This window comes from Brachypodium distachyon, chromosome 4 (genome assembly GCF_000005505.3).
Source record: "Brachypodium distachyon strain Bd21 chromosome 4, Brachypodium_distachyon_v3.0, whole genome shotgun sequence".
Taxonomy (NCBI): domain Eukaryota; kingdom Viridiplantae; phylum Streptophyta; class Magnoliopsida; order Poales; family Poaceae; genus Brachypodium; species Brachypodium distachyon.
In genome coordinates, this window is record NC_016134.3 from 781,543 (window position 1) to 800,537 (window position 18,995).

At 45.5% G+C, this 18,995-nt stretch overlaps 3 protein-coding genes across 4 annotated transcripts; 1 reads left to right on the top strand and 2 right to left on the bottom strand.

Annotated features, from left to right (window-relative positions):
- Positions 1-3,090: 3,090 nt before the first annotated feature.
- Positions 3,091-7,967, top strand: LOC100844923 (cationic amino acid transporter 2, vacuolar). Its single transcript, XM_003577176.4, has 14 exons — positions 3,091-3,487; positions 4,253-4,454; positions 4,551-4,635; positions 4,725-4,865; positions 4,956-5,074; positions 5,151-5,247; positions 5,353-5,525; positions 5,619-5,685; positions 5,967-6,125; positions 6,255-6,507; positions 6,595-6,703; positions 6,825-6,937; positions 7,031-7,106; positions 7,228-7,967. The coding sequence occupies exons 1-14, from the start codon at positions 3,337-3,339 to the stop codon at positions 7,388-7,390; spliced, it is 1,908 nt and encodes a 635-aa protein (XP_003577224.1). The 5' UTR covers positions 3,091-3,336; the 3' UTR covers positions 7,391-7,967.
- A 283-nt stretch (positions 7,968-8,250) lies between these two features.
- LOC100833636 lies at positions 8,251-10,382 on the bottom strand. The gene is made up of 7 exons (XM_024463087.1): positions 10,283-10,382; positions 9,988-10,191; positions 9,763-9,886; positions 9,099-9,175; positions 8,930-9,015; positions 8,565-8,667; positions 8,251-8,445 (listed from the first exon to the last, which is right to left on the bottom strand). The coding sequence occupies exons 1-7, from the start codon at positions 10,380-10,382 to the stop codon at positions 8,339-8,341; spliced, it is 801 nt and encodes a 266-aa protein (XP_024318855.1). The 3' UTR covers positions 8,251-8,338.
- A 362-nt stretch (positions 10,383-10,744) lies between these two features.
- On the bottom strand, positions 10,745-14,429 carry LOC100833948. 2 transcript variants are annotated; one of them, XM_010238691.3, is made up of 6 exons: positions 13,192-14,208; positions 12,930-13,013; positions 12,502-12,564; positions 12,192-12,254; positions 11,988-12,071; positions 10,745-11,732 (listed from the first exon to the last, which is right to left on the bottom strand). In XM_010238691.3, the coding sequence occupies exons 2-6, from the start codon at positions 13,008-13,010 to the stop codon at positions 11,058-11,060; spliced, it is 966 nt and encodes a 321-aa protein (XP_010236993.1). In that variant the 5' UTR covers positions 13,011-13,013; positions 13,192-14,208; the 3' UTR covers positions 10,745-11,057. The 2 variants fall into 2 exon arrangements, with proteins under 2 accessions (XP_010236993.1, XP_010236994.1); XM_010238692.3 differs by having other exon boundaries at positions 10,748-11,750; positions 13,192-14,429.
- Positions 14,430-18,995: the final 4,566 nt, after the last annotated feature.

The following is an 18,995-nucleotide window of genomic DNA, read 5'->3' on the forward strand; positions in this document are numbered from 1 at the left end:
AACTTCAAGTGGGCCAAACTTCCATACTGGAAGCCCGAGTCCGTTGGTGCCGAATTACACATTTGCAAGAATGGGGCCCAACCAACAGCATGTCTACAGCTTAATCAGTCATATATATTTGCAACCCTAAGAAAGTCATGTCTGCACCCTAGAAGAATATCATATTGCTGTATTTCCCTTCCCGATCAAAAAAGTATATATTATTTTTTCTGTATTTCCCTTAGTTTTCGATTCAATAATTGATATCACCTTTCTGGAGAATAAACAATTGTTGCCTTTTTGACCTAGCCATTCGCATCATATGATATGCTAAACTTTACTTGCGTAACTGTATTTCGTATTGCTTGCGAAAAGAGAACAATGAGAGGCCAATTCTGACATGGTCTTCTCATCAAGAAATGTGCTAATCTTCTTCTATAATGTGTATGCATCTTTAGATATACACAACATATTTAATTAACGTCATCCAATTGCAAGATCATATAAAATATACTTTCTCCGTCTTATATTAAGTGACTTTTTATTACATGTGTTTAAACGCTTTTTAGTCATATATACATTCATATTTGTATAAATTTGAGTCACTTAATATATGACGGAAGGAGTATTCGTATAAGATTTTGCAGACTCTGTGCAATCATACAAGAGGAGCTGGCACACGTGAATCACGTGCATGAGAAAGATTGTACGGGTCTACCTGCCTCTCATTATGCATTCGCAACAATAGCGGAGTCAGCCGATTAGTATATATAGTCTGGACAAAATACATGTACGGGTACATGTCTTTCCCTCAAAACTAAAATTTGCCCAAAATTTGTTTCTAATTTAATCACCACATTTACTTTAACTAAAGAGAGTTTAATTAGGTAAGCCTAGTCATTTTCCTGGGGTGGGCGGTTGCTCCGCCCTTGATTTGCATTATCATATTACCCCTACTTAGTTATCCATAAATACAAAGTGCAAACTGGTTCAAGATCAACAATTAAACCAATACAGTGCATAATTTGGAGCAATTAGGCTACTGGATAAGACTGAACTGTTTGAACACGTCAGATGTCGACGTGTCTCTCTCTTTTTCCCTCTAATAATTTTACTTTTCTTTGCTAGTGCTAGGATGTCGACGTGTCTTTGGATCTTTCTGATGTACACGTTTCCTTCAGCTAATATATAGTTAATTTTCTCTGTATGGTATAGATCATCATGCATCCGTCCATGCAGCTGTTACTGTCAAGGAAATTAAAGACATAATTTGCAGTTAATTTAAGCTCTTGTCACACACAACTCACGTACATGCATGCTTAATCACCATTACAAAAAGGTGGTCACTGTTACAAAAACGACTTTGTTTGTATGATTTTCAGTATATAGGTCGGAAAATGTATACTTCAATATATATATTAGACCTTATATACTATTGATAAAATCCTATAATTGTATGCTGGTACGTTATAGAGCATTATGCTCATCTCCAGCAAAAAGGCATAACACATTTAGTGGTGGTCATACTACTAACCACATCTTGAGCGTAATCTAGTTTGTATAGTAATTACCAGTTACCCCACCCTAGTGAAAATTAAACCCTGAATCTGTAACGAGACTTTTTTAACTATAGTGAGTAATTAATGTGTACTAATATGTTTAACTACCTCTTTATTATAACATATATGGTTACTACTACCTTTCTTCAACTCTTGTCTCAAATTTGTTCAAAAATGAATGCATCTATTTCTCAAATGAGTCTAGATACATGTAATATTTCGATAAGAATTATGAAACGGGGAGTAGTTCATAATCGAATTAAGTCAATGGCACGCACGTTAGTAAATACGAAGTACGTGTTGTACACGTTTGATTTTTGTACTTTTATCTTTTGCATGGACGAGCTGATTCGTTGGTCAACTGTATACGTCTTGCAATGATTGGAGCTCGATGGATCTCCTAAATGAAGATACCAACACGGCATTGCAAAGCTCGCAACCAACCACTCTCCATACCGGTTGATTCCATGCCTACCAATTTTTATGAATATCTTTGTGGTGGGCATTTTTGTTTGGGCAAATAGATTTTAAAAACAGCCCCCCTTTAAAAACCAAGGGGCTAGCAAGTAACGTAGGTTTGGAATGGTGGACGCGAAGATATTTGTCGCATTTTAAAAATCAAGGGGTGCATTTGTCGCATTGAATGCAGATTTGGAGCCGAAGATATTTGTAATTAAGCTGATTTAAGAGCGAGAAGTCAAAAGTGGCCTTATAATTTTAAAAAATCTACTCCCTCCGTCTCATACTGAGTGACTCAAATTTGCCTAAATATGAATATATCTATACCAAAAAACGTTTACATACATATAATATTTTGTCACTTAATATGGAAGGAGGAAGTATATTTGAATGTAACATTATCGACATATATAGTACGGAGTAGCAACGTACGCATTTTCGTATCCACTCCATCCGAATACAGTCCAATTTGAAAGATCACAAGAAACATGGACAAACCCTCATGAAGGGCATCTCCAATAGGAGGTACTAAGTAGGTACTAGTCATATGTAGAGGAGAGAGAGCTGAAAAAAGATAGTACTAGTTACTTACAGAAGTAACAGCTTGTGCACGGATACCAATAATGAATAAAGAATGACGTGTAAACCCATTGAAAGAAAGAAAGGAATAAAAGAAAAAAAAAGAAAAAGAAGGCCTGAGATGAAAATTAGTACCAGCTTTCCATCAAAGACGCCCTAAGAGTTGGATTTATCTTCTAGCGCGCAGTTAAGTTATAAGCACACATACACACCCGTCAACAATTAAACCGGCGCATTACGGTGAGTTTCGTGTTGATCCGCTTCCTGTTTCTCTTCGTCTTTTGGCTGTTGTAAGAAACAACCGTTGTTTCCGTTTCTATGAAAGGGAAAATGGTTTTGCCCGATTCGAAAAGAATTATGAAGAGAACACTAATTAATGCCGAAAAGATTCTTCCACCCAGAATATATTAGACTTTACACGAGTATACGACTATACGTACGTTTTACTAGATTTTTTTCTCTCTTTTGGATGATTCGGACAGCCCTCCCGATAAAACCGAAAGGAAAATGTTTAGTCTTCCCATAATCCCATCGACACACTCCTCCTCTTCTTCTTCCTTCCTTCCAAGAAGAGAAGAATCCCCGCAGCTCAAGCAAAGTATCAGCCAGAGGCGGGAGGCATCAGCTCAGCGGCGGGAGCTCGCCGGCACCCTCTTCCCGGCCGGCTGCACCCAGCTCCTGCCTGATCGAATCGTCTCTGGCGTGCGGTTAATCCGTGAATCGAGCAGCTTCTGCGGCGGCGGCCTTCTTGGCGGCGGCGATGGGGCTCGATGAAGCGGCGTCGGCGGCGGGAGGAGGCGGAGGGATCCGGGCGCTCTTGCGGCGGAAGCAGGTGGACTCAGACCGGACCCGCGCCGGCGGCGGCCAGCAGCTCGCCAAGGAGCTCTCCATCATGCAGCTGATCACAATCGGTGCTGACCTCTCTCAGTCTTCGTCTTCTTGTTTGTTGATTCATGAGTACTTTTTTTCTTGGACTTCTCCTGGTCTTTGTTCGTGGCTGAAGGCGAATGCTTTTGCGGTGGAAAATTTTGGATCTTTGAACTAATAACTGCGGCGTGATTCCGTGGCCAAATTTATTGTTTTGGATTTGAGCTGCTAAAATCCAAAACATGTTAGATACACTGAACACAAGCTAGAACTGTAACACGTAGAATTCTTGCTAGAAAGTGAAGATGCTTTCATTAAGGAAACCAGACGTACTACAGAATCTGAGGTAGAGTTAATGAGGAGTTTGAGATTTAAGTAGTGAAATTCTGAGCCAGCCATGAATTCAGACATACTTTTCTTATAGAAAATATCAGATGCGAATTCCATCCATTCGTGGATTTCAAGGGAAGGCTTCTGCTGTGTCTAGTGCTCTTGTTCTTGTTTGGTTGCTGCTGTGTCAGTGTTTGGTAGGGTGCTAGGGTGGTTGGTTGCCCCCTCCCCTAGGATTCCAGTTTCTGAATCTTGCTGCCTTAATGATGTACATGGACTCATTTTTGCATACTTTTATGCTAAATCAGCAAGCAAGTCAGTGGACCTACTGGGCGAATTACCATACTGCGTATAATTTGATGTGGGGATTGTTACATGTTTCTTTCAATACTCTGTAGAGAGCTCGTGTGTGTACTGATTATAGCATTTATTTCCTATTATGCAAGTTGTGCTCATGGAACATTTGTGTTATCCATCAGGCGTTGGTTCGACAGTTGGTGCTGGAGTCTACGTTCTTGTGGGAACGGTTGCTCGGGAGCACTCTGGACCGGCATTGACACTTTCGTTTCTGATAGCCGGAATAGCCGCTGCGCTTTCGGCTTTCTGCTATGCGGAGCTTGCTAGCCGTTGCCCCTCTGCAGGAAGCGCGTACCATTATTCATACATCTGCGTTGGTGAAGGGTAATTTACTGACATATTGGAGTGAACATTGTTCATGATGTGTCTTGTCCCATTGATGGGGTGTTTCTCACAAAGTTCAGCATTTTGCTTATCTAGAGTTGCATGGTTGATCGGCTGGGCTTTGATACTGGAATATACAATTGGTGGATCAGCTGTTGCCCGCGGCATATCTCCTAATTTAGTAAGTGGGACTTCCCTTGTAGCTGGCCTGCGTGTTGATTACAAGTTGATTTTTCCATCTTTCCTAATGTACTCCATTTATGTCTTCAGGCGTTATTTTTTGGAGGACAGGGTAGTCTTCCATGGATTCTAGCACGCCATGAGCTCCCATGGTTAGATGTTGTTGTTGATCCTTGTGCTGCTGCCTTGGTTTTCCTTGTCACTGCCCTGTTATGCGTCGGCATAAAAGAGGTCTCTTGCTTCTACAGTTCAGAAACGCCTTTCTTGTTCCATTTTCGGAAAGTTTGGTGTGTGATCTTTACTCTTTGATTTTTGTAACAGAGTACATTTGTACAAGGAATTGTGACAGTCCTGAATTGCTGTGTGATGCTATTTGTTATCATAGTCGGTAGTTACATTGGCTTCCAAACAGGATGGGTCGGCTACAAGGTGTCTGGCGGGTAATGCACAAAAGTGCTCTCTTATTTGGATTTCTCAATTTGGTAAGTAGTGCACTTACTCATTTTTCCCCTGCAGGTTTTTGCCGTACGGAGTGAATGGAATGCTTGCTGGCTCAGCAACTGTTTTCTTTGCCTACATAGGATTTGATTCAGTTGCTAGCACCGCTGAAGAGGTAAGGAAATGACCTATTTTCCAAATTGACTCGATTCCTAATCACACCTGCTGGATCAGAGTTATTATTGACAAATGAGAATTCTTTCGCCTTAACTTCCAACAGGTGAAGAATCCACAACGAGATTTGCCATTGGGAATAGGAACAGCACTGTCGATTTGTTGTACCTTGTACATGCTGGTTTCGGTTGTTATTGTTGGTCTGGTGCCATACTTTGCTATGGATCCAGATACCCCTATTTCTTCCGCCTTTGCAAGACATGGAATGCAGTGGGCTATGTAAGGACTCATTTCGACACCGTTTCCATTTTGCGATGCATCACCTATCGTGCTTCCTGCTGAGGCCTTTACTGTATGTATATCTTTGGTTAGGTACCTTGTAACATCTGGTGCTGTTCTTGCTCTCTGCTCAACCTTGATGGGATCAATTCTGCCACAGGTACAGTTAAATATCTTAATCATTATGTAACTCAAAACTTCTGTGGCTACAATGCTCTGAAATTTGAAAGCATGGTTGATATAGCACTGTTCACTTGATTGACATTGCATAGAGACACCTTGCCGTTTCAAAAGCACTGGATATGCATGTCCTCCTAAAAACCTAATCTTATGATCTGCATAGAGGATTTGAAATTCTGATCGGTTTACTCTCTCAGCTAACACATGCGACTTTTATGTTACGTGGAATGTTTGAAATTGTAGTTTGCTACTTTCTCACAGCCAAGAATATTGATGGCCATGGCACGTGATGGGCTGCTGCCAGCCTTCTTCTCTGATGTCAGCGAGAAGACACAAGTTCCTGTCAAGAGCACAATTGTAACTGGAATCTGTGCGGCCTCTCTGTCATTCTTCATGGATGTTTCACAACTGGCAGGAATGGTAAGGATCTAGAAGTTATTGGATTCTAGTCATTTTAGAGAACATGTTAGGCAGATTAGGAATTTTATGCACGTGGTGGATGGTACTAAAGATTGCACCTTGGAGCTAAAGTGTCCAATTTGGTTGCAGGTCAGTGTTGGCACGCTCCTTGCATTCACCATAGTCGCTGTCTCCATCTTGATCCTCAGATATGTTCCTCCAGATGAGGTACCCCTGCCATCGTCTCTGCAAGCGTCATTCCGTTTCAGCCAAGAATGTGATGAGGAGAAGGTCGTGGGTCCTCTTGGAGATGAAGACCATGAACAGGGGACATCTGAGATAAAGGATGTGGTTGTAGTAGAATCAGTAAATGACCCCCTTATTGAAAAGCAGATCTACGCAAGTACGTCTACAGGGAATTGCATTTCAATTTGGTCTGTTCTACAATTCTATAGCTACCTAACGAATTTTCTCTATAAATTATCATCAGATAAATTGGATGAGATAAAGCGACGCAAAAGAGCTGCTCTCAGCATAGCATCTGTGTGTGTAGGGGTTCTGGTCTTGACAGCTTCAGCTTCTGTGACATTCCTGCCATTGTAAGTACAGAATGTGCATAGCTTATTATGCAGCTAGTACATGCTTGCTCCCACGATGAACTTCCCTGTGCAAGCAAAAAATAACCAGTCTGACATATGCTTCTTTCCTATGTTACGTCAGCCTGGTGAGTTGTTTCGTATGTGTCTTTGGAGGCCTGCTCCTCCTAGCCGGTCTCGGTGTGCTCTGTTGGATCGACCAAGACGACGGAAGGCACTCATTTGGTCATTCTGGAGGTACTTGCATCACAGAATTTTTCTGCATCTCTCTATACTAGAATTACACTGGTAACTTGATATCACAACTTCTTTCTGCTGCTCCTGCTCCAGGATTCATCTGCCCGTTCGTTCCACTGCTGCCAGTGATGTGCATTCTTATAAACACATACTTGCTGATAAATCTAGGGTGAGTGCTTGATAAAATGATCTCTCCTATGATGCTTTGACATGTAGATAAATTGATCGGAATGGATTTATGCCTATAAACATGTATGATGAACATTGCCAACTTAACTTGTGTTCTTCAGGGCTGGCACATGGATGCGAGTTGGGGTATGGCTGGTGATGGGGGTTTTCGTGTACATTTTCTACGGTCGAACCCACAGCTCGTTGACAGACGTTGTGTACGTTCCAGTGGCCCAGGCAAACGAGATATACGGGTCTCAATCTTCGTTGGGGTTTGTAGCCTAGCTAGGAAGGAGACAATATTGGAGATCAGCCATGAGAGGTTACATGCTCTTGATTCCATTCAGAGAAACCTTTAGCACCATGACCGGATCTGGAGGGCTTACCCTGCTGCTGCTGATGCTGCCAAGTCCTGCATGGCATGACAGGCATGGGGTTTGAAGAATTCAACAAATGCTTAAGCTATGTAAATGTGTGGATATGTTATCATATGTATATGCATGTTCCTCGTTGGAGGAACGTAAATAGTAATTAGGTATTAAATGGAAGTGTAAGGTTTGCAATATATGCAAGGGGTAAATTCATGTAGGTACACCGTGTACCTGAGTGGATAAAACATGAGATATTGTTGTGATATCAAAGCATGAAGCAATTAAAGAATCTTAGCTGATACTGCTATACTTAGAGGTGCAACATGGTGACCCTCAAGGTACCATTTGACCCTCCTTAGTTCAACCAAATCAACTAAAAATTTAAAATGACACAACTTTTTGAAAAACTAGTTCATTTGTTTGAACTAAAGAGGGTCAAAGGGTAAGGGTCAGCATGTTGCAGCTCCAAGTATGCTGTATTGTAATAGCTATATTCTTCAGTTTCCCATGTTGATGATTCGATGTTGTGATTCTATACTTTCTAAGCATCTGCATAAGTGAAATAAGCACAGAGCTATCCAACGATTTCTCATTATAAAAAATATTCACTTTGCTTCAGTTAATACAGCCCACATAGGCTAAAACACAGCCGTGGAGCTTCAAACACTCCATGTTTGAGTCTACAGCAATCATCAAACCCTAACTCTTCACCAGATTAACTACATTACACGCTATTCTAAAAACAGGCAGTGATTAAATACATTGTACACAATATTATATAAATATAAATATAGCTATTACAATACAGTATAGTAGTATCAGCTATTCCCTTCGTTTTTGCCCGGTTTTCTGGAAAATTTGCTTAGGAGTCGCTCTTGCGTAGAGTGTAGAAGATCGAGCCTTCAATTGTCTGCATAGTCAGTTGATTCAACCGCAGAAAGATCAACAAGTAGGATCTTCCTTTGCGCCCTACAAGTAACAAGAACAAGGGCATGAAATGAAGCACCAAAGAAATTTGTTTTGTGTGGCATTTGACAATTATGCCCCGTAACCACGGAACGGTAAGGATACATAAGATTATAACATACCCAGACCAATTGATCCAACATCATCCTGATTCAATGCAATGCTTTCCTCAGATTTGGCACCGCCAAAGTATGAATTTAGTTTTGAAACCGCATCGTGCAATTCCTGATCCAAAGAGAAGTCACTGAATATAAGTTAGAATTACAGTAGATTGCTTTCAGGTTGCATAACTAAGAAACACTGTCATCATCATGACAAAAGCATACCAATTCATGATAGAATGCAGAGATAAGACAGAAAAAGTCTGTAGCAAGAGGCAAGAAATATAATGCACAATTTCCCCTTTCAAGTGAACATACTGTGAAATAGACAACATGCAGAAGTACTATGAGAAGCTTTCCCAGGTAGTTTAAGAGAGAACTCAGACCTCCCATGAAGCGAGAGTCTTCATATAAGGAGGAAGTTGTTCATACTGCTCCTTTGATGCCCTTATCTTTCCTCGGGAAGAATCACCTTCAAGGATTCAACAGAGAAGCAAGTCATAAATTTAATCAATCTTCAAAATCTTTTAAACGCATTTTTTTGTTGTTGATGACCATCTTGCCCATCTGTTTCTTTTTCGGGAGGTATGAGTTCTTCAGCCTCCTTTGTGATTTCTTGGGCGTCATCAACACTGAACAGTACAAACACATGGGTCATTTTCAAGAAATATAAATAATTAAAGAACCATGGCAAACAAACAAAGGAACTGCAAGGAAGAAATTGCCCTTGTTACATGTAATTTACAGAATAAACAGAGGCCCGTCAAAGATCAAAGTCCACACTTGGCGCATTCGAATTTTGTTAAGATCATCCGATATAACGAGTCCCAACTATGTACCCAACCAATCTTAACCTCTAACGCCTGCTGGTCCCAAATAATGGTATAGCAGTAGTAAAGGTTAACAGCTAATAATGGAGTTGGGCAAAGTATGTTGCTAGAATAAATATGATTTGAACTCCTCAATGCATAACTCTCCAAATTCTGAGTTACAAGTTTAAAACTGAACGAACAAACGTGTGCATCAACATTGACAAAGCTGCAATGCAAACGCTTACAACCAGCCAACTAGGCACAGATTTATATGGGATATTTCAAGCCTATGCATCTCAAACCGCAGTATATATCTATTGACCAATTCCATCACTTCGGTCAAACATGACACCCAGCACAATCATAAAATATATCTGTCCAAAAGTATCATACTGATGTAAGGATACAACGCATCATCGTCATCAAAGCGCTCCCGACCGGACCTCAGCACCGAACTAGACCCTCCAAAGCACCGATTCTCGGGGACCTCGAGCTCCCCCTCGTTTCCATCTTCCGCCTCATCCTCCACCTCTACACCAACAAGAGAAACCCCTTGATCCTCAACCAAACTAGACGAAGTGATGGGGGGTTCTGAGCTAGGTAATGCAGGAATTGAACGGTGTTAACGTTACCGGGGGCGACGTAGCCGAAGGAGGCGAGGCGGGACCCGACGGCGTCGGCGTGGCGGGAGACGATCCCGAGTGCCTCGCGGAAGTGGCCGAGGAGCTCCTCGACGGAGACGGTGTCGAAGGCCATGGACTCGAGGCGCGCCAGGTCGGCGCCCGCCGCCTCCACCCGCCGGTCCATCCTTTGCAGGAACGCGCTCGTCGCCGACTCTGCACCGACCACACACACACCAAACGGCCGTGGGTTAAGCAGAAAGCGGATCAACTAAACCCTAGCGCACGTAGGGGACGAAGAGGGTACCGAGGGGGATTGGGCGGCGGGAGAGCGCGCGGGAGGAGGTGTTGGCGTGGGAGAGCACGTCCGAGAGAGCGCCGCACAACGATGAGATCGACACCTCCATGTTCGGCTGCGACAGCGGCGGCGAGTCGCCGGAGTCGGGGAATGGAGTTCTCTCTCTCTCTCGTTCGAATTTGGGTGGAGATGGACGGGGAGAGAAATTGGCGGCTTTCTGGCAGATGGGCCCAGGATGTCATTGGGCCGAGCTCTGGAGCGACTCGGGGCTTCCAATGTTAACCTGGGCCGAATACGCGTCCCATTTAGCGCAAGCAAAACATTTTGTTAGGAATTTAGAAAAATACGTGGAAGTAAAATCCACTAATATTGATCAAACTTCTGTTTGTTTCTAACCCAGATAGAAATTTAGCGGCTTAAGGAAAAATTTCATGGCACAATCGAGGAATCACAAAGAGAAGACACATGCAATTGACAAAGATCAATGGAGAATCACAAGATTTAATGGACTAAAACATCAAAATTAGGTCTCCAGTTTCTGCGATTTCTGCAGAGAGATTAACAATTAACGAGCAACAGGCTACGAAACTCCGGCCTCAAAAGTCTGAAAGAGTCGGTAGTAAATGGAGAAAGCAAACGCCTAATTAACTGACTGGTGGATTAGCCGTAATCTATCATTTTCCTTATTCTTCTTCTTCTTCTTCTATCCTGTGTTGTCTTGTTACGATCGCTGTCGTTAATGGTGATGGATGGTACGGGAAGAGGCAAAAACTTGGGACGGGAGTCAGTGTGAGGGGTGGGCCAGGGCCAGCTCGGTGCCCACGCCGCCGGCCTCCAGCGCCGTCTTCTTCGACTCCGGCAGCCCGGCGGTGGCACCGCAGGGCCACGACGACGGCTGCCGGAGCTGCAGGTCATGGCTGGAGTCAGGCTGCACTGCTGCTGCTGCCTGGAGGTCGACGTCTCCGGTGCCGGCGGCCGATGGCGTTGGCGGCGAGGCAGGGGCCGGCAGGAGCAGGAGCTTGGCGGAGGCGGCGTTGGTGGAGGACGCCGACGGCGGCGTGGGCGGGAGCGCGAGACCGCCGCCGCCGTCCATGGCCATGGCCGCCGCCGCCGTGGGGGTCAGCGGCGACGAGGGCTGCGCGTCCGGCCACTGGAACGCCCCCTGCGGCCGGCAGATCCGCACGCTGCACTTCCTCGACGTCCTCTTCCCGCCGCCGCCGCCGCCGCCGCTGTTGGTGGCCGCGCCATCGCCGGCGCCCAGGGCAGCAGCTTCTGGCGCCTCACTGCCGCCATTGCTCTCTTCCTTGTCAGCTTCGCGAGACTCCAGATGATCTCCTGGTGCTTGTTCTGGTCCCATCAGTAGCAGCTGCTGCGGCTGATCTCCATTGTCATTCAGCAAGAGCAGGCCTTCCTGTTCATCACCATTCTGCAAGAGCAGGTGTTCCTGTTCATGATCATTCTGCAAGAGCAGGTTTTCCTGTTCATCATACGTACAATTTCAGAATTCAGATCGACTAATTAAGGAGCACCAAATTTTTACATCAGACAGTAAATTAGTAATCATTACTCAACAGTAAACTGATGATAAAAGCAAAAGTTTAATTAGAAGCAAAGGAACAGAAAAAAATAAAGATAACATATCACAGAGACATTCAAATGCAACTGAATGACAGACTGATGATGATGCATTTGAGTTGGGGCAATTAATTGTGACCTTGAGGGACAGGAAAGAAGCGGATAGAGCAGCCATCTGTGACTCCAGCCTGGTGTTCTTCTCAAGCACAGCCTCATACTTCTCCTGCACAGCAGATTCAGGATCAACTCACACAGATCAAAAGGACATACTTAGATCATCGTGAAAATGCAGCTGCCTAGTGATGTGAAATGTTAACAGGTTTGGTTCAAATTTCAGATGTACCTTCAGGGAAAACACCTCCTGCTCCAGCTTGCCATTCGACCGTGCCGCGCTCGCATACTTCTCCTGGAAGAAAGTGTACAGGGAATGGCTTGAGCATGAACAAGGGGAGAAAACAGTTCAATCAGGAAGGAAGAATTTTGATTGAACTGTTTTAATCTTGAGAAGCATTGCAGATTGTTTGATAAGTATGATGATGAACTAGATAAGCTAGACAGACATGGCTAGCTAGACAAGTAAGGAGCTGCTGTACTGAATTTAAGCTGAGAAGGAGCTGCCCAAATTAGTGGAGTGTAGGATAGGATAGATGTACCTCCAAGGACAGAATCTGCCTTTCCAGATTGGCATTGGCCTTCATCATACATTCGTAGTTCTCCTGCAAACAGGATCATCAGGATGAGTTCATGATCAGTTATCAACCTGCACTAAAATAAATACACCTTCGAACAACAACAGAAGCAGCATCATAAAAACATACAAAAGGAGTAAATTCTGCAATCTTCCAGTTTATTGCAGTACTATTGGAAACAGATATGCATGCAGAGATGGTATATCAGGTGTTCTTCCATTTTATTTTATTTTTGAAACTGAAACTTGAACATGGTTTCCACAAAAGAAGGGAATAGAAATGTGCACAGTTCCATGTATGCATGCATGGCCCAATGTCGTCCATAATGTTTACTGCAAGTATGCAGGCTTGATGCAAGGACTAAGAGATGCATATATCAGTTCAGTGGTCACCTGATAAGGCTTATGAGAAATGTAGGCTTTGGCTGCCTCAGATTTCACTTCAGTGCTCAGTGTGCCTTGATTTGCCTTCATCAGCTGCTCCATGTTCATACAAAAATTCAGAGCAACACAATTTAGCATCAGCAATATATCACAAGTACTCCTAATGACATTTTAGATGAAGCATTGCTGCTTAATGGCTAGGTAGATCAGCAACGGAGTGCTAGTAGACCAAGCAAAATGCAAGAAGGAGAAGAAGTTTAAAAAAGGAGACCTTTTTACTCCGGCGAGCTCGGCGGCGAGCGCCTCCACCTGCCTCTTGGCCGCCAGCGCGCAGGCGTCCGGCGACACGGGGTCCCCAGGCTTCCAGCCGGGCGGGGGCACCCAGTAGGGGTCGGCGACGCCAGCCTCCCGCCGCAGGACCAGGAGCTCGGCCGGCTCGAGCCAATACTCCATGGCGCCGTCGGCGTTGTGGCGGCGGCGGAGCCGGTCGCCGCCGCCATTGCTGCCGGGGAGCACGGTGCCGGTGGCGTGCTTGAGGAGGTGGTAGAGGAGGCCCGTGTCGCCGATGCGCTTGCGCAGCTCCGCCCGGAGCTCGCCGCGCTGCACGGGCTTGCGCGCGCTGGCGCCCATGGCGCGCGCGACGGCGAGGAGCTACGCCGACGCCGACGCGTAACGCTGCTCCGTCCACCGGTGGTCCGCCATGGCGGCCCCCTTGGGCTTGGGCGCCGCGACGGGCTTCTTCGTCTTCCTCTCGGCCGCCGGCTCCTCCTCCTCCTCCTCCTTCGCCCGCCGGCTCTTCTTGCGGCGGTGAGTGGTGGCACGGCAACGGCGATCGGCGGCCGTCTTCTTCTTCTCCGTCTTGGTGGCGACGACCTTGCGCTCGTCTTCGTCTTCGTCTTGGCCGCTCTCCTCCGGCTCGGGCTCGGGCTCCGGCCGGGTCCTTTTGTTCACCGCCGACATGAGCGCCACCTTGGAGTCGCCCTGGCTGCTCTCCTCCTCCTCTGCTTCCTCCGGCGGGCTTATCGTCTTCCTCCACTCCGGCAGGATCTCCTCGAGACGCTTGAATGAGGCGACAGCCACGGCGAGCCTTGACCTTCCTCCTCTGCTCCGCGTCCGCCTTGACAGCCACAACCACCTTGCGCTCCTCTTCTTCCTCCTGCTGCTGCTTCTCGCTCTCTTCTTCCTTGGCCACGGCGGCCGGCGCCGCCGCAGCCTCGAGGACCCCAGGCTTGGCAGCAGCCCGCCGGACCCTCTTCTTGGGGCGCAGGCTGAAGCCACGCCCACGGCCGGGCTTCTGTCAGGTCCCAGAGTCTCCCTCGATCTCACAATCTGTGGACACAACAAGAATACTCGATTTCAGTGGACACGAACAGCGAGACAAAACAACAAACACCTCACAGGCACAGCTCGAAATAAGAACAGAGCACACAGAGCCCTATCGATGGAGTGACCTTCCTTCTTGCTATTCAAACTAGCTACTCTTTCAGCCAAAACGCTGGGGAGATTTTACACAAAGCATGCTCTTCCGGTGCCCCTCAGAATGAGCTATATGCTGCTCCTCTGTTCTCTTACACGACGTCGCCCATATCCCTGTCCACTGTACATGATGTGGAGCAGTTTTAGGTGCGTCAACTACAATGGTTCTAGTCTGCACGGTTTGACTATTAGCCCTGCTTTACAACTCAACACTTACAAGTTTGTTTAAAGGAAGAAACTAACACAGCGGGATTAATTTTGCTAACAATCTCTCCCTTCATCCTGCACTTGTCTCTTCACACGTGGAAGTCCAATTCTCTCCGTCAGTTCCAAGAACTTCACTTTGGGCAATGGCTTCGTCAGCAAATCTGCGAGTTGATCACTTGTACCAACATGTTCAACAGCTACATTGCCCTCATCAACACATTCTCTTATGTAGTGGTAATGAGTTTGGATGTGCTTCTCCGATCATGGTATGCAGGATTTTTACTCAAGGAGATAGCTGACGTATTATCAATTTTCAGTTTGACACAGTTAACCTCCTTGCCCAGTAGCTCTCCAAGTAACCTGCTCATCCATACGCCTTGACAAGCTGCAGTGGTTGCAGCTATATACTCAGCTTCGCAAGATGACAAGGAAACTACCTTTTGTTTTTGTGATGCCCAAGTAATCAGGTTGGAGCCGAGGAAGAACACCATGCCACTAGTGCTCTTCCTATCATTTATATCACCGGCGTGATCACTGTCACTGAAACCCTCAAGACCAGGTTCTTCTTCTCTCTTTCTCCCAAAACAACAACCGAGAGAGACAGTCCCACGTATGTATCTCAAAATTTGTTTCACAGCAACCATGTGGTGCATTGATGGATCTTCCATAAAACGACTCACAATATCAACTGAATATGCAATATCAGGTCTGGTGTTGACCAAGTATCTCAAGCTCCCAACATAGCTTCTGTGTAGTGTGGAATCAACCTTTTCATCATCTTTATTCTTGTGCAATTTCAGTCTTGGCTCCATTGGCACCTGCACAGGGTTGCAATTAGACAAGCCTGCTTTCTCAAGTATCTTCATAGCATAGCTTGTTTGACACATTGTGATGCCATCTGAAGTTTGTGCAACTTCTATATCGAGGTAGTAGGACAACAGACCAAGGTCGCTCATCTTGAACAATTCCATCATTTGGTTTTTGAACTTTGTAATCTCATCTACACTTGAGCCAGTTATGATCAAGTCATCAACATATACTCCAATGAGTAGTCTTGTCTCACTAGAATTTCTGGCATAAACACCATGCTCAAGCGGACATTTCACAAAGCCAAGGGATAGTAAGCTTGCCTCAAGCTTTGAGTTCCAGGCTCTTGGGGCCTGGCGCAATCCGTAGAGTGTTTTTCTCAATTTCAGGATCTTGTACTCTTTCCCTTCTTCCTCATATCCAGGAGGCTGGCGCACATATACATCTTCTTTCAGATCTCCATTTAGGAACGCTGATTTAACATCCATATGGTGCACACACCAGTCCTCCTGTGCCGCTAAAGCAACTAACAACCGTATTGTCTCCATACGGGCCACGGGAGCAAAAACTTCATCAAAGTCTACTCCCTTTCTCTGCACATACCCTTTTGCAACTAGCCGGGCTTTATACTTCACAATTTCTCCATTTGGATTTTTCTTCACTTTAAACACCCACTTCAAACCAATGGCTTTTTGACCTGCTGGGGTATCAACCATGCTCCAGGTTTGATTTTCAGTGATTGACGACATCTCTTCGTCCATTGCTCTCCTCCAGCAAACCTCCTTTTGGGCCTCTTATAAAGATGAGGGCTCCTCTGCTCCAAGCATACGCTCATCATCAAGATCAAGTGCACAAGGTGGTGTGTTATCTAGTATTTTGGTCAAATTTCGGTAGCCTTGTGGTCCCACACTTGAATCTGCTTGTTCATCTTCATTATCCATGTCGTCGCCTCCTGCTGCTGGTGGTGTAGCAGGGGTTGTGGACATGGGTGTGGCAGGCGATGTTGGTGAAATATCTCCCTACGCTGTTGCTTCTGGTGACGAGGCCACGGACTTAACATCAGGTCCGGTGTCCATCGGAGCCTCTTGAATCCCAATGCTCTGTTGCGTTGGATAGAAGACCGTAAACTCATCACTGCCATCATTTTCTTCAAGTGCTTCCACTGTACTCCATTCCCACCTTTTCTTCTCATCGAACACAACATCTCGTGAGATTATTACCTTCTTGTCAGCAGGACAGTAGAGTCTGTAAGCTTTTGAATTTGCTTCATAACCAATTAACACACACTTCACACTTCTGTCAGCCAGCTTGGTTTGATTTGGTTTAGTGATTTTCGCATAGGCAATGCTACCAAAAGTTCTCAAATGATGTACCTTCGGTTTCTTCTCACGCCAAGCTTCATATGGGGTCTTGTTTGCAAGACTCTTTGTGGGTGAACGATTTAACAAGTACACTGCAGTGCACACGTCTTCACCGCACAACCAAGACGGCATGTATTTGCTCTTCAGAAGGCTTCTTGCCATAGAGACCACGGTCTGATTTCTACGCTCGACCACTCCATTTTGCTGTGGTGAGTAGGGAGCTGTAAGATAATGCCTTATGCCATAAGCTTCACAATACTCATTGAACTCATTTGAGGTAAATTCCCCACCTCTGTCAGTTTTGATTGATTTCAGTTCTAGGCTCATCTCTTTCTCAGCTCTCTTTCTAATTTTATGTATTCCAGACAAGGGTTGGTCTTTTGACTTCATTAACACAACCCACATCTATCTACTGTGATCGTCAACCACTAATAGAAAGTATCGGTTGCCAGCTGGTGTAGGTGGCGAAACCGGTCCACACAAATCAGCATGGACTAGTGCTAGTTGCTTCTCAGCCCTGAAGTTTGCTTTGCCAGGAAATGAATTTCTCCTTTGTTTGCCAACAAGACACCCTTCACAAATTTGCTCCACATGATCAATTTGTGGTAGCCCATGTACCATTCCCTTCTGTGCAAGTGCGCGGAGTGATCTTCACTCCGAAATTAAGGTGGCCATATCTTGTGTGCCACAACCAAGCATCATGAGTTTGAACTGTCATCAGACATATAGGTCGAGATAGCCCCAGTTCCAGGATATAGAGTCTGTTTTTACTCTTTACATTTGCTAGTAATTTTCTCTCGACATCATAGATGCGAAGATAGTCATCTTCAATTACCACCTTGCAGCCATTTTCTGAAAGTTGACCAACACTGATAATATTTGTCTTCAGTGCAGGAATATGATATACATTTGTCATGGCCCTATGGTCACCATTTCGGCACTGAAATATTACAGTACCTCTCCCTTTTATTTCTACGGTTGAGCCATCACCAAATTTCACTTTTCCTGTCACCGAGTATCCAAGTCCTGAACTTGTCTTTGCATCCTGTCATGTGATTGCTAGCTCCGGTATCAAGGTACCGCCTCCCTCTATCCCTATTTTCTCCATTGCAAACCTGAAGCAGCACCTCTTCTTCTCTTAGAAAAACTTCTCCTTGCACTTCCACACTAGTACATGACAATTCACAGGTCTGCATCGTCAACACTGCATGCCCTTCATCCCCATCGTCGCAACCCTTTTCAGCTACAAAAGCCTTTTCTTTCTTTGGTTTACGACATTCCTTTTTGAAGTGGCCTTTTCTTCCACAGTTATGACATCTGACCTTTCTTGTCAAATTTCCATTCTCCTTTCTTTTGCTCACCTCCCTAGCTACTACTCCCACCAGAGGATTCTGGTTTAGTGTGATTCGTGTATCCTTTTCCCTCACTATGCGAGCCGTCGCTGGTTCTCTTCTTTCCGGTGTAGCTCTCCCATTGTGAGCGGGAAAGCATCAAGTGATCCCCTTGATTAGGATCACCAAACCTCATCTTAACCCTGTCATCATACGCCTTATAGTGCCCAACTAGATCTTCCACAGTTAAAGTTGCAAGAGGCACACAGTGCTCAATTGATGTAACTATCTGCATATAACGTGCTGGTGCAGCTTGCAAGAATTTTTGCACTATTCTTAGCTCAGAAAGTGTCACCGAGCGAGCGTATACCTGCAACCATGGCTGTGATGCGGCCTGCAAAATCATCCACCGATTCTGCATCTCCCATCTGGAGCTTCTCGAAGTCCTTCCGCAGGGACTGGAGGCTTGCTTCTCGGACCCGGTCGTGCCCAACGAACGATATCTTGATGGAATCCCAGGCAGCCTTTGCAGTGTCGAGGCCAGCGAGGGACGTCATGAAGGAGTCGGGCACAACGGAGTAGATGGCGAGCAGAGCTTCTCTGTCCATGTCGTAGTCAACATCGAGCCGCTGCGTCGCCTCCCATATATGCGCGGACTGCATCGCCACACGCATCTTCATGGTCCAGATGGTGTAGTTGGAGCGCGTCAGTTGCGGCCATGTCACCGGGGGACGCGGCCGCGGGGCCGGCGTCGGGGTCGCCTTCGGGAGTGGGGATTTGGAATCCTTGTTGCTGGTCATGGAACAGAGACTGCTTCTTGCATGATTCGTCGTGATACTGACAACATTGCCACTTTAGAGGGGATCAATCTTGGATCAGGCAAAAGCACAGCA